Source organism: Rhinopithecus roxellana, chromosome 1, assembly GCF_007565055.1.
Source record: "Rhinopithecus roxellana isolate Shanxi Qingling chromosome 1, ASM756505v1, whole genome shotgun sequence".
Taxonomy (NCBI): domain Eukaryota; kingdom Metazoa; phylum Chordata; class Mammalia; order Primates; family Cercopithecidae; genus Rhinopithecus; species Rhinopithecus roxellana.
The window spans coordinates 115,194,626-115,208,783 of NC_044549.1; the positions used below are offsets into that span (position 1 = coordinate 115,194,626).

The following is a 14,158-nucleotide window of genomic DNA, read 5'->3' on the forward strand; positions in this document are numbered from 1 at the left end:
CTTTTTAAGAAACTTCTTTGCAATGTTCCTTCACGATCTGTTGGCTGTGGTTAGGATGAAGTGTCCAAGAGAAAATACAGACAACAATGGTGTCTATGCTTAGTGCTTTACTTCCATTGAGCTTAAAATGTATTTTATGGATATTTAACTACATAACAAATACAGCTATCCCTCACATATATAGATGAATCTGTTCATCTACAGTCTATATTTTACATTTTTGCAGGTGTTTTTCTGGTGCTGCCAATGGTTGCATTAAGCCAAACTCTCCCCATTAATCCAATCTTTTGTGCCTGAGTTCATATTTCCCAGAGAAAAAGCTGCAGCAAGCCAACTATGAAACTAATTTTTCCATCCAAGCAAAGCTGCTCTGTTCATTTCAGCATCTACTCTACTGAGTCGCCCAGTACAAATTATTTCACTTCACTCACCCTTCATAAGGTGAACAGAACCCATTTGGGGTTTAGGCAAAATGAAGAACAAAGACAATGTGATTTTTTTTTCTAAGTTTAGTAACAGAAAATAAATCATATCTCAGAAGCTCTAGATATTTTATTAATTTTGATTTTTTGCAGTTCCATTCCTATTTGGACCATTAAAAATTCAAGATTTGGGAATGTGTGTTTTCGGTTCAACTGTGTGTTTAAATTCAAATGTTGATTGAGCATCTGCTAGGTGCTTGAGGCGTGAAGATAATTTAAAGATGTGGCCAGGCACCATGGCTCACACCTGTAATCACAGTGATTTGGGAGGCCAAGGCAGGAGGATCGCTTGAGGCCAGGAGCTCAAGACCAGTTTGAACGACATAGCGAGACCCCATCTCTACTAAAAATTAAACAAAAATATATTAACTGGGCATGGGGGCATGTACCTTTAATCCCAGCTTCTCTGGAGGCTGACGTAGAAAGATTGCCTGAGCCCAGAAGTTCAAGGTTACAGTGAGCTATGATTGCATCACTACACTCCAGCATAAGTGACAGAGTAAGACCCTGTCAGCAAAAATAAAAACCAGAAATTAAAACAAAGAAGATGGAATCTTCAAGGGGATTAAGATTTGTCAGGTTGTTAAGACATGCCCCCATGAAACAGGAGATTCACTCTGGAGCGACTATAAATGTTCTTTAAGAGTTTGAGGCCAAGCACGGTGGCCTCATGCCTGTAATCCCAGCACTTTGGGAGGCCCAGGCGGACCGATCACCTGAGGTCAGGGGTTGGAGACCAGTCTGGCCAATATGGAGAAACCCCATTTCTACTAAAAATAAGAAAAATTAGCTGGGTGTGGTGGCAGGCACCTGTAATCCCAGCGACTCAGGAGGCTGAGGCAGGAGAATCGCTTGAACCCAGGAGGTGAAGGTTGCAGTAAGCCGAGATTGCGCCATTGCACTCCAGCCTGGGCAACAAGAGTGAAGCTCCATCTCAAAAAAAAAAAAAAAAAAAGAGTTTGAATGGAAGATTGGAAAATACTGTAATATTCAGGAAACCCTTTATGAGCTAGATGGGACTTAGACATATCTGGAAGGACAGTGACAGATAGAATAAAGAAAAAATGAGGAGACTAGATAGTTGTTTCTGAGTGTAAAATCACAAGCAAAGTTCAGAGGCCAGATAAGCACAGGCAGTGAAATCAGCAGAGCTGGTTATAAAGGTTGATATTAGAGAAAATGTAAGAATAATGGATAGATTGTGAAGCAGTTGCACACTGCTGAGAGCCTTGAATGCCAGGAAAGGAAAAGTCCCCAGAGTTCCTGAGGGAGGATGTGACAGTGAAAAAGGCAGGTGATGTATCAAAAATACTCATCGAGTGGTGACGTAGCGATGTATTGGCATGAAACAACACTAGTAGCAGTGAGACTGGTGGGGAAACTCTTCAATAATACAGATGTTATATGATGAGAAATTTGACTAAGATAATAGCAATGATAATGCAAAGAAACAGGCTGATATGGGATGTATTGCAATGTGCAGGTTTAATTAGTTTTTGAGAGACTCACTAAATGGGGAATAAGAGGAAAGAAAAGTCAACAATGGCTTCAAATTTTTAAGCCAGAATAATCAGGTGAGTAATGGCTATCCTCATAACAGGCTGGTGAAAGAAAAAGGAAAAGAGAAGTTGTAGAGATTATGAAAATCACTTTGGAAGAACATATTTGCTCTATTTTAACTAACTTTTGGAGTTATGAGCAAATAGCAATGTCCCAGTAGGTATTTGGAAATGCCATGTTGGAATTTGGTGGAAATTTCCAGCTGCGACTGTAGCTTTGATGTCCCATTTTTTGGTTAAAAATAGTAGCCAAAGATACAAGACTAGCGATATTCCCAAGGGTGTATGTGTGAAGAGAATACCAGTGAGCTGGGAATAGCTGTGAGGAGCACTGAATGAGAAGGCAGGAGGAGAAAGGGGAACGTGTGTCTGTGTGTGTGTGTGAGTGTGTCTGAGAGAAAAAGAGAGAGGGAGAGACTACTGCTGAACTCCAGGAAGATGATTTTTAAGGAGGGGAGAATAATACCAAAATGTCAAGAAGCCAGAATAGCTTGAGGACTTGCAAGGTGGTCAATTTCAGCCTTCCGTAGTACAATAAGATGTTTCTGAAGAAGGGAAAACTGTTTACCTCTTTCAGTGAAAGTTTGACATCTTTCGTCTGGGGGAAAAGAAATTGAAGGATTATATTTCTGCGAGAAATTTAATCTGCATAATCTATCTTTGATATTATATTTTAAAGCATCCACTTTGCTGATGGTAAAAATTTGGAGCTGTTCACACACTGCAAACTGATTTTTTAAATAATAAATTCAGTCATAGTCATATAAATTTCATCTCTAATTGGGATAAATTGTAAAGGAATGCATTAAAAGATCTGTTTCTTCCAAGTTTCTTTCGACATGACAGGAGCAAAGAAGACATTTTTTAATCAATTCTACTTTCCTACAGAAGGGTAATATAATCTGGTTAACTTTTGTATCCATCAGAGGCACAGAGCTTTTTGGACATAGGTAGAGGTTTATGAGCACAAAATTTAGAACAATTAGCACTCAAATTAATGTTACATGAGATTCAACATCTGGTAAGTGTGTTGTCATTTGGGGTCATAGACCACTTGTTAGGCTAAATGTTCATACAACAGCAATTTACCCTGCATACAAATGGTAAAAGAATGATACTTGAAAAACATTTTTTTTCTAAATTTAACCTTCTGTATATAGGAGCCTCTTACATTTTAAAACTTCAACTGTAAGTTAATAGTGGGTCAAATACTCACAGGATGAAGCATATAGGATCAGAAGGAACAGAGAATATTTACATTTTTGCAAGCATGTTTTATAATAAATTAGCCAGAGTATAGTACTAACATTAGTTTCTATTCCATCCAATCACTGCCAATATTAGTACTGGTCTCCTCTTTATCAAATATTTAAGGACAAGAAGAGGTAAACCACTCAAAGTCTTTAGGCTGTCTATCTACATAATAGAGTCCTCAAACATCAGGCTGGTTTTGGCAATAATGCGGCACCAGAAAATGCCAAATCTCGAGGTTACTCAGCTGCCTTTTCATACAATCCAGTTATTGGAAACTTCATTAAAACTAGTAAGCTGTCCCCTTGCTAATAGTTCAACAAAATAGTATTCGCTTGCAAACAGAGGCGTGTCTGTGATGATCAGCTGCAGATTTCAAAAGCAAAGAAACTTCCTGCACTTTTGAAATTGAAAAGCAGAAATCACATTTTTACCTTGTTTATAAAAATGAGCCATCCTTTTAAAAAGAGCCATTTTGTAACACAACCACCAACTAAAGAAGCATCTAAGGCTGGGTACAGTGGCTCACGCCTGTAATCCCAACACTTTGGGAGGCTGAGGTGAGTGGATCACCTGAGGTCGGGAGTTCAAGACCAGCTTGACCAACTTGGAGAAACCCCATTTCAAAACCAATATACACCCCACCACACCAGTACAAAATTAGCTGGGTGTGGTGGTGGGTGCCTGTAATCCCAGCTACTCGGGAGGCTGAGGCAGGAGAATTGCTTGAACCCGGGAGGCAGAGTTTGCAGTGAGCCCGAGATAGTACCACTGCACTCCAGCCTGGGTAGACAGAGCAAGACTCCATCTCATTAAAAAAAAAAAAAAAAAAAAAAGAAGCATCATCTAATACTTACAATCTGTATGTTAAGATGCCTAAAAGTCACTCCGTTAATTTGGGAACTCTTGAGCATTTGCTATACTTTTCTAGATAGACAGCATTTACTGGCCTTCCCATGGATGTTTCCCATGGATTTTTATAACCATGACCATGTTTCCCATGGATTTTTATAACCATGACCCCAGACTATCACAAGGATAGTTTTGAGTGGTAAGCCTTTGTACTTTGGCATCCAGCTGCCTGATTTTCAATTCTGGTCCTTATGCTCAGTGTGTGATCTTGGGCAACTTTGTAACCTCTGGAAGCTCCAGCTTTATCACCTGTAAGGTGGGCCTGATAATATGCCCTGCTCCCCACCCCATGATTGAAAAAGATAACCCTGATAATGTGTGTGGCACAGAAGAAGCACCAGATGAATATTGGCCCTCATTAACAGTAAGGGATGACCTTGATCCTAAGTCACCAAAGAAAAACTAACGCTTGCTTGGGTTCATTAATATGTTTTTGCTCTGTGTTTGTGTTTAAAAGGCACTGTGTGATATTTTAATTATTTCAATAATCAGCATATATTTTAACTCTCAATTTGACAGACACACACTGTTTACTTAACCAAACTGTGACAAATAACTACTGAAGTGTTTTCCAAACTGTGTTTTGAAAAACGGAGGTTCTGTGGAGAAGCTCGAGGTGGCGTCTGTGAGTAGGGTATAGAACAGAGTACAGTAGTGAGGGTGAGTGATCAGTGTGCCAGGATTCAAGCAGAATGTCTCTACTTTTTGTTGGCTTTTAATATTGGGCTTGTCAGAAAATTTTAGTTTGGACAAAAGGTTCTGCAGCTTAAAAAGGGGGATGGTGTTAAAAAACACACTCGTGGTGTACTATCTTATTTTTAAAAGAAGTATTACAGACAAATAGTGAAGGCTATATTTGAACCATTAGCATTTGAGTTCTGAGTCTACATTAAAATTTTACCTTTAAACCATCATTCAATGATATTTGGGATTTTGCCTTTTCCCCTTTCTGGTAGTGTTGAACAAAGAGGACTTATTAAACCTCTCTGTTCACCATCCTTCATTTGAGAAATCTATTTTAATAAACCAAAGCCTTGTTACTCAAAATGGAAATGAATTAAGTGAATCTTGCCTCCAGGCCCCCAAGAGGTTAGCTTTTGTACTTTGGCTTTCAATTCTGGTCCCTCTGTTTGCTAAATTCATGATCTTGGGCATGTTTGTAACCTCTTGAAGCACCAGTCTTATCATCTGTAAGGTGGGCCTTTATCCCTACCCCAAAAGTAACCTAGTGCAAAGCAATCTCAAAGAAGGGTGCAGTGGCTGTGCCTGTAGTGTCTGGAGTCAGACTACCTGGTTGTGAATCCGGCTTTGCCCACTTTGGAGCTGTGCTCTTGGGCAAGTTACTTCCCGTCTGCGTCCCTCAACCTCTTATTCATAAAGTGAGGACAACAGCACCAACCTTGTGAAGTTATTATGTGGAATTCAAAGAACAGTGCACACAAAACTGTTAGAACAGGGGCAGACAGAAAATAAGTACTCAGTAAACATTAGCTCTTACGGTCATTAAGAATTGAGTCTGTTTTAGAACCATTTTCATGACACGAATTATTTCCAAGTCTAATTACAATAGTCAGTGCATTTATCATTTTAAGTTTCCTCCTATGGCTATATGAAGGATGGTAACTAAATTAATTAGCTTTATATTTTAATTCTCACTTGTGATTTTTCTCTTTCCTTTTTTTTTTTTTTATAACTAACATGATTTCCTTACATCTTAAGCTAGGAAGAGAAAAATCACATTCTCGGCCGAGCGCAGTGGCTCACGCCTGTAATCCCAACACTTTGGGAGACTGAGGCAGGTAGATCACCTGAGGTCAGGAGTTTGAGACTAGCCTGGCCAACATGGTGGAACCCCATCTCTACTAAAAATACAAAAATTAGCTGGGCGTGGTGGCGGGCGCCTGTAATCCCAGCTACTCAGGAGGCTGAAGCAGGAGAATCGCTTGAACCTGGGAGGTGGAGGTTGCAGTGAGCCAAAATCATGCCATTACACTCCAGCCTGGGAGACAAGAGCAAGACTCTGTCTAAAAAAAAAAAAAGAAAAAAGAAAAAAAGAAAAATCAAAGTCTCTTGTAAATAGTCACAGCTAAAACATAATAAGCATGCAAGCTGGTCCTGAATGTCTGTTATTCTGAAGATGAGGAAAGATGACCATGTGATCTAGCCATATTTTATTGTTATGCTTTGTGTATGCTTAGATTACTAAGAAAGGTATAATGAAATATGATTTTGACATGTTATCTATTCGACCTTTTGATACATATAATTTTACTTCATACCTTTCATGTTTATAGTTATCATTTTTTCCATGTACAATTCCTGAAATCTGGGAGGAAAAACCCTAAACATATTAAAACCATAAAAAAGCCTATTAGTTCTTTTTCTGTCATATTTCAGATCTTCAGACACTCCACATGTTGCCTCAGACAGTTGACTGGTCATCTTTTCCTCCCCAACAATATCTCTTGACTCTTGGGTTCAAAAACAAAGAAGATGGAAAATTTTTGGAAAAAATATCAAGCAGGAAGCTGCCGATATTCACAGGTAAATCATCTGAACCTACAAGGTCTAGCATGTAGTAGGACCTGTGATGAGTTTTGGGCCCCAAAAAATGTTTGAGTTAAAATTAAGTCCTCCTAATCTTCTCTGTGGGTTAGTTAACAATACTTGGAATTCTGGTTCCAGGAAATCTTTCCCCCAAGAACACACACAGTCCTGGAATGCCCACCCCCCTGACTCTAATCATCTAATCATCTGACCCCGCCCACCTCTATCATCAATGACTAATCATACAGCACTTAAAGAATACTACTTTTCATCATTATCAGTTAGCAGAGGTAGAAGAAAATTATGCAATGAAACTGCTATATGAAATCAAGAATATAGCCAATGACAATCTTAAATTACTTGTATTATCTGTTGTTGTATTAATGTCGGTTCTCCTCTTTTCTTATGTAATTAGCCAAGAGTTTAGATTTCCTGGAGAGTATTACAGTTAAATGGTGTTCAGTAATCCGAGTTGAAACTTTCAAAAATCAAGAAAATATTCACATGGAGTTGAAATCTCAAACTTATGGGCTGAATTCATGACCAGGTTAAATTTATTCCTGCAGCTCTAACCACATAATTAAGAATGTGTGTTTTGTCTGGCACTGTATCCTCTGAGGCTTATCTGAACTTCGAGCTACATTCAAAGTCAATGGATCTGCACACTTGAATAATACCTAGGAGGAACAAGACAAGAATCAGACACATTTATGACGCATTTTTTCACAACTCAGGAAAAACAGACTCTGAAGAGATCGGTGAATCATTATAGGCTGTCTCTTAGATCTCTCAATCAAGAAACACAACAAAAGAGATAAATGATAGTTTCTAAAGGGCAGTGTCTCCTCTGCCTTTCTCCCCATAGATCTTTCTTTGTTATACATATGGTCTAGGGATGGGACTAGTTTCTATACTAAAGATTTCGTATCTATTAATATTGAGATATCCGTTTATAGCTTGCTAAAGAAAACATTTTGAAATGGAAGTCTGGAGAAAATAGTATAAAAGTTTATTGTTACAATTTTTAGAGCATAAAACACCTTTCGGTCTGACCAGAGAAGATACAGTGAGACAAATGGAGACAATGGGGAAGCGAATCTTGCCAATATTGGATTTTATTAGAAGCACTCAATTGAATGTAGGTATATGAGTCTTTTATATTTGCCCAAGGTACAAATATCAGAGAATTCTAAAAGTATATAAGGCTTACATGGCAAACAGTGCAAGTGTTAGGGGATTTTGGAAACGTTCATAGTAACTCTCATTTGCAAAAACAAGCAAATTTTAGCTAATGATTTTATTTCTTTTCTTCTAAAACATACTATAATGCTACACTTTGCAATTTCAAGCACTTATTAGAGTAGTGTCTCTTTAAAGAACCTTTTCTTTATGCCTTCCTGATATCTAATTCAACATTGCAGTGAATTTGTCATTTCAAATCAATAAGAAAATTTTAGCAAGCACCATGTTTTCTCTATTTCACTTATTGAGCTATTGCATATAACCATCTCATTACCTACACAAGAATTCAGAGCTTTTCAAGATAGTGCCTTCGTACCGCACTGATGAATTGGATGCTTCTCTAAACATTGGCAATTGATCTTTATATAGCCATAAGGTAAATTATCTAATCTCTTTCTATGATCCAGGAAAAATATGCCTTTTCTACTTTTCAGTCTTAAAGAGTCCAAAATAAGACCTGAATTACACTGCTATTTTACAAAATTTAAGCCATTGTACTGAAAGTATATAAAGAGAGCTTCTCATTAACAGGCTATAAAGGCTGCAGATTTCTCCTCTTTTAATATTTTTCAAAAGGCTTGTAAGGTGGAAATTTTAAAGAATTTCCTTCCTGTTCCCTCTTTTGTGTTACATCATTGATTTGATGTTCTTACCTTATAAGGGGAACCAAGGGGGTCATCACAAACAGCTACTTAACATCTGTTCAGCAGTTTATCTGCTCAATAACATTATTCAGCATTTTGGAAAAGCTATAAAACACCTAATCTATTTGCATGATTTGCAATTCCATGCATTACAAATACAAAAGCACGTTTTTACTGATGTTCCTACCACAAAGCTACCCCTTCTCCACAACCATGTTTCAATTGTCTCCCCTATATTTCTGTTAATAAGAAATCTATCTATCTCTAAGCAGTTCAGGCTGCCATAACAAAACACCATCCTAAAAACCCACACACATCATTACCCTCATCATCAGGCCCATGCAAGCAGGGAAAGCTTTGCTAACCGGAACCATCACCGTGTAGCATTATTTCATGTCACTCATGCATGGCTAGCCTAGCAGAGCCAGTGTGTCGGGTGCTATGAATGTGATCTGCCTGTGGCCTAGCCCTTTGTTTTTTAGTTTTTAGTTTTTTGGGTTTTGGTTTGTTTGTTTGTTTGTTTGAGACAGTCTTGCTCTGTCAAATGGGTTGGAGTACAGGGTGCGGTCTTGGCTCACTGCAACCTCCACCTCAAATGCTTCTCCTGCCTCAGTCTCCCGAGTAGCTGGGATTACAGTGTGCACCACCACGCCTGGCTAATCTTTTGTATTTTTAGTAGAGACAGCATTTCGCCATGTTGGCCAGACTGGTCTTGAACTCCTGGCCTCAAGTGATCCACCTGCCTTGGCCTCAAAAAGTGCTGGGATTACAGCCATAAGCCACCATGCCTGGCCAGGCCTGGTTCTTTGAAGCAATGCCTGCCTTACTGATTTGTTTTTCTAAGACCACCAGAGCGGGCACAAAAGAACCAGCGAGCAGGCAAGGGTAGGAGCAAAACTGCAAATTTATTTTGGTCACCTAGCTTCAGGGAAGTAGGTGGGTAGGGAGAGGTCTGTCCGCCTCCGGCAAAGGAGGCCAAGAGAGTCGCCCGGTGAGCTCTCAGACGGAGTTCCTGCAGTCCCGACAAGAGTGGAGGGGCTGGGAAGTCCGCGGGGCGCTGGCCGGGAGCGGCTTTTCTGGGAGTGGGAGGGCAATAGGCGGGGCACGGGCGTGTGGGGGGGCCTTCCGCAGGTGCGACCAGGTAAATCTTGGTCTCTTCGGATTGACGTCACCTGGCGCATGCCCGGTTGGTCTGCACCTTCCTGGGTGCCGGCTGCATTTTCCCGCGCGTGGGAAAAGTTGGTGATGAAGAACCCGGAAGTGCGCCATCTTGCCTCCGTTCGTCCAAACACTTACCTTCTCACTTGTCAGAAAACTGACCACATCATCTGTTGCCAGCTCAGATCTCACTGTGTGAACATAGGCCAGGCCTAACTAGGCATTATGCACTTTTGCAATGTTCTTAACTCATTTTCTTATCACCTTTTAAAGAGTATCCTGGCCATTTGGAAATTTGTTTAGACAAGTATCTTTTATGTGGCTATAAAGGAGACTTTAAAACCATAATTAATGAGATTCTTAACATCTAATTAATAACTCAGTCTTCTCATATTGAGTCTCAGTACCACTTTGCTGACTGTGAAGAATTTCATGAACTTTCCTATGTTCACTTTTAAGGGAAATAACAGTTTTCGGAAGATTGTTTCAAAAAGTTTTAATGAAATTGAAGTAGACAAGCCTGAAAGTGCCTAGGGATCACAAATATATCTAAATATCAGGTATTAGGTTTCTTATTATTCGCCCAGCAACAGCTTCATAAAGGAGGATTGATAAAATTGCCTGCAAAGGTAATCTAGCTTAATGAAGCAAATAATGAATTGGTGACTAGATATTATTCCTACATGGTACCATTAACTGTAACCCAAGCAGCCCTCAGTAGTGTTTTTAAGACCCTTCAATGTGTTATTTCTTTCTTGTCAGATATCAAATGACATTCACTTGAATATTTAGGCATTGAATTGTCATTGTTTGTTACTCTAGTTTGTAATACGTGTAGACAAAGACTTCTGCCCAAGGCCATGCTCTGGCCATGTAACCCTAGGGCAAGTCAACCTCTGAACTACTTTTTTCTCATTTATAAAATAGGCTGATAACTGCCAGGCCCACTTCGCAGAGTTGTTGTGAACCATAAGTACATAATCCATGTTCTTGAAGCACTTTGTAAAGTATTAAGAATTTTAGCTTTAATTATTTGTATTGGTTTTAGTTTGCTTTGACAAAGAAACTGTTTTACAGATCTTTTTTTCTTTATACAAGTGGTGTAGTTTGAAGTTACCTATTTTTCTTCTAATATGAAGATTCCACTCGTGTTCTGTGAATTTTGATTTTTTTTTTCCTCAGCTTAGTTTGCTTTGACCAGTGATTTGCTCAGATACCTTCACTCAGGCAGGATTTGAGATGCCATTTCCAGCCATGAACTGGACTCAGGACTGCAGTCTTGTTGACATGCTCATGTGACAAGCAGCCTCACATGTCATGTCATGCTCATGTGACAAGCAGCCTCACATGTCTTGGTAGAATACAGCCAATACCCAAGACACTTCCATTAGAAGACAGTGAGTGACCAGTGTCTTGGGCAATAAATTTATCTTAAAGAATTTTAGATTTGTCAGTCATTCTTAACACTGGTGACTAAGGCTTTAGTTTACATTTCTGTTGTCTGTTTCAAACAGACAACACTTTACCCTAGTAGAATGCCACATTTCCATCAAGGCCTAATGGCTAGGAAAAAATGCCTGTAATCCCAGCACTTAGGGAGGCAGAAGTGGAAGGACAGCTTGAGCCCAGAAATTTAAGACCTGCCTGGACAACATAGTGAGACTCTATTCTTCCCACAATGGGAAAAAAAAAAAAAAGAGGAACTAATGGCTAGGAAATATACTTTGCCTCATACCATATATGTTCAGAGATGTTTAATTCATTTGGACAATGTTTTTTAATGAAAATGGGCTTGGAATATGAAAATACAATGCATTAAAACTTCAGCATTCCTAACAGCAGGAGACCCAAAAGATGATACTAGTTCTTGACATAATACCATGACCAGAATCAGTTACACAATGTTTAAGTATTATCACATTTATACTGTCACATAAATAATGATAAATATGTAGCTTTCTAAACAATACTTAGACAATGCCAAGAATTCTCATGATCTATTCCCTAAACATATTGAATATTTAGTCACCTTGTAAATATTAGGTTTATAATGCCTGCCTAATATCTAATTAGAAAAAAGTTAACTTGGCAATAATACACTAAATTATAATATCATAGGGAACACTTTTAGCTGCTCTAATTTTCAGTTTTTCTCCATTAAACTAAAAGATACATGTATTTATTCTCCACAAATTACATATAAAGAGATAGTTTAGCAACTTACTCTCAACCAAAGCATTTTAAATATAAAGTGAGTAAAATTTTCTTCTAAAGCTAACAAAATACTCTTGCTTCCAAACTCTTGAAATATTTGATAGTCAAGAAGTTTTCTTTACTCAAACATATCTTTTTTAAAGTACAGAGCAGTCCTGGTCATTAACCAGGTGCTGACTGCATGCAGAAATTACCACTTTGGAACTATGGTTTAGGAGAAGCACATGCATGGTGCTCTACAATTTAAAAAGTATTTTTCCTGCACATTCTTTAATTTGACCCTCACAATTTGGTGACATTGTGTCACCTTCATTTTACCAATGAGGAAACTACGGCTCAGAGTGGTGATATATTCAAGTTCACACAGCTAGGGCTCAAAATCAGAGCTTCAGAATATTGTGCCAATATTCTTTTATTAAATCAGATTATATCTCTTTGATTTAAAAGTATGATCCTTGCCAGAGGCAAAACATGCGTACACACAACATAGGAATGATTCCATAGCTGGATTCAATTTTTAAAAAACGAACATATAGGCCAGGTGCAGTGGCTCACGCCTGTAATCCCAGCACTTTGGGAGGCCAAGGTGGGTGTATCACATGAGGCCAGGAGTTCGAGACCAGCCTGACCAACATGGCAAAACTCCGTCTCTATTAAAAACACACACGCAAACACACACAAAAATAGTCAGATGTGGTGGTGCACGCCTGTAGTCCCAGCTATTCAGGAGGCTGAAGCAAGAGAATTGCTTGAACCTGGGAGGCGGAGTCTGCAGTGGGCTGAGATCACACCACTGCACTCCAGCCTGTGCAACACAGCAAGACGCTGCCTCAAAAAAAAAAAAAAGAAAGAATAAAAAAAATTAAAATGAACATATAATGTACAAATTAGACTCCAAAAATTAATTGTAAAAAGCTTCCTAGAGAACATGAATTTTCAACTCTTGCTATGAGGTAGTGGATACAGTTAGTAAAGACCTTTCCTGGTCTCAGGGAGGTTTCTATGTGTCAGACAATGATTCTCTTTACACTTTTTACCCTAGTTTCCTTATCTTTGTAGATTAGTCTACTAGGTACACAATACATGGCCAAACAAGGATGATTCCAGCATTTTAAGAGTTATAATCTGCAATATGATACAACCTTCCTGGTGACTTCTAATCCCACTGAACATCAACCTCATTCAGCCAGCAGCCCTGCTGCTATCGTATTTTTCATTCTCTAGATTTTTGTCCTAATTATTTCACATGCTACTGGATGGCACTATACCTTTCCATTCATTAACTTTATTGGCTGCTGTCAGTTTCAGACCTTATGTACTGTGCTTCCTGTGCTAAATGTTAAAGAGTTAAAATAGTCAAATCTTTTGCCATGCATGAAGCTGCCTTCACAGGATGACTTGCCAAAAAATGACCTAACTAACCATGTTTTTAATACCTCATTAATTTTACTTTTAATTTCTTCCAAGTGAAGCATAAAAAATGTTTACATATGCACATTTGAAATGAACAATAATGTTTCCTACCCCTTTTTTGCAATCAATGTTTCTATATCTTATGCCAAACGGAAATACATTACAAATACTAAGACTCTGCTTTTCAGCAGTATTATATAGTGCCACTTATTTGCCAAATATTTATTTGTAACTGCTATTAAGCCTTCACTTGCACTCGCTATTACCTAGCCCTCATTGTACCTGTGTGAGGTTTTAGCTTCAATCGTGGCCACTTTATTACACTCTCTCCAGCAGCTCAGGAGCCCTTTGATCATTCCTGAAGTCTCACTGGGAGGGCTACCTGCCTTTAGATTTAGTCTTTGTTAGCATTAGATATTTAAGTTAATTTCTATTTTTTATTATGTTCTTTATTTCCTTAAAGCAACAGCATTAAAACATTTCTGCCACACTAGATAGCAATTTTATTTCTTTTTCACTTTGTCTTTCAAAAACCCCTATTTTTGGACAGGTAAAATATTAATCTACAGTTTCCTGATAACCAAAACTGCGTTTGGCTTCAGGAGGAGGGGTGACTATTAGCAGTCAACTGTATTCTTTCCCTGTTTTCTTATTCAAATAGAGCACTTCCTGTTTTGTTATACATCCAACAATCAGGCTAAAACTGTTGCCTTCCAACTATGTTTATTTTCCTGAT

General features: G+C 38.6%; 1 protein-coding gene across 1 annotated transcript in view; it reads left to right on the forward strand.

Moving 5' to 3' along the window:
* Positions 1 to 14,158, forward strand: part of SPATA16 (spermatogenesis associated 16) — a 266,735-nt gene that overhangs the window by 223,377 nt on the left and 29,200 nt on the right. Inside the window, exons 7-8 of the mRNA XM_010383875.1 lie at positions 6,602 to 6,748; positions 7,780 to 7,889. Coding sequence (XP_010382177.1) covers positions 6,602 to 6,748; positions 7,780 to 7,889 — 257 coding nt within the window. The remainder of the gene's footprint in view (positions 1 to 6,601; positions 6,749 to 7,779; positions 7,890 to 14,158) is intronic.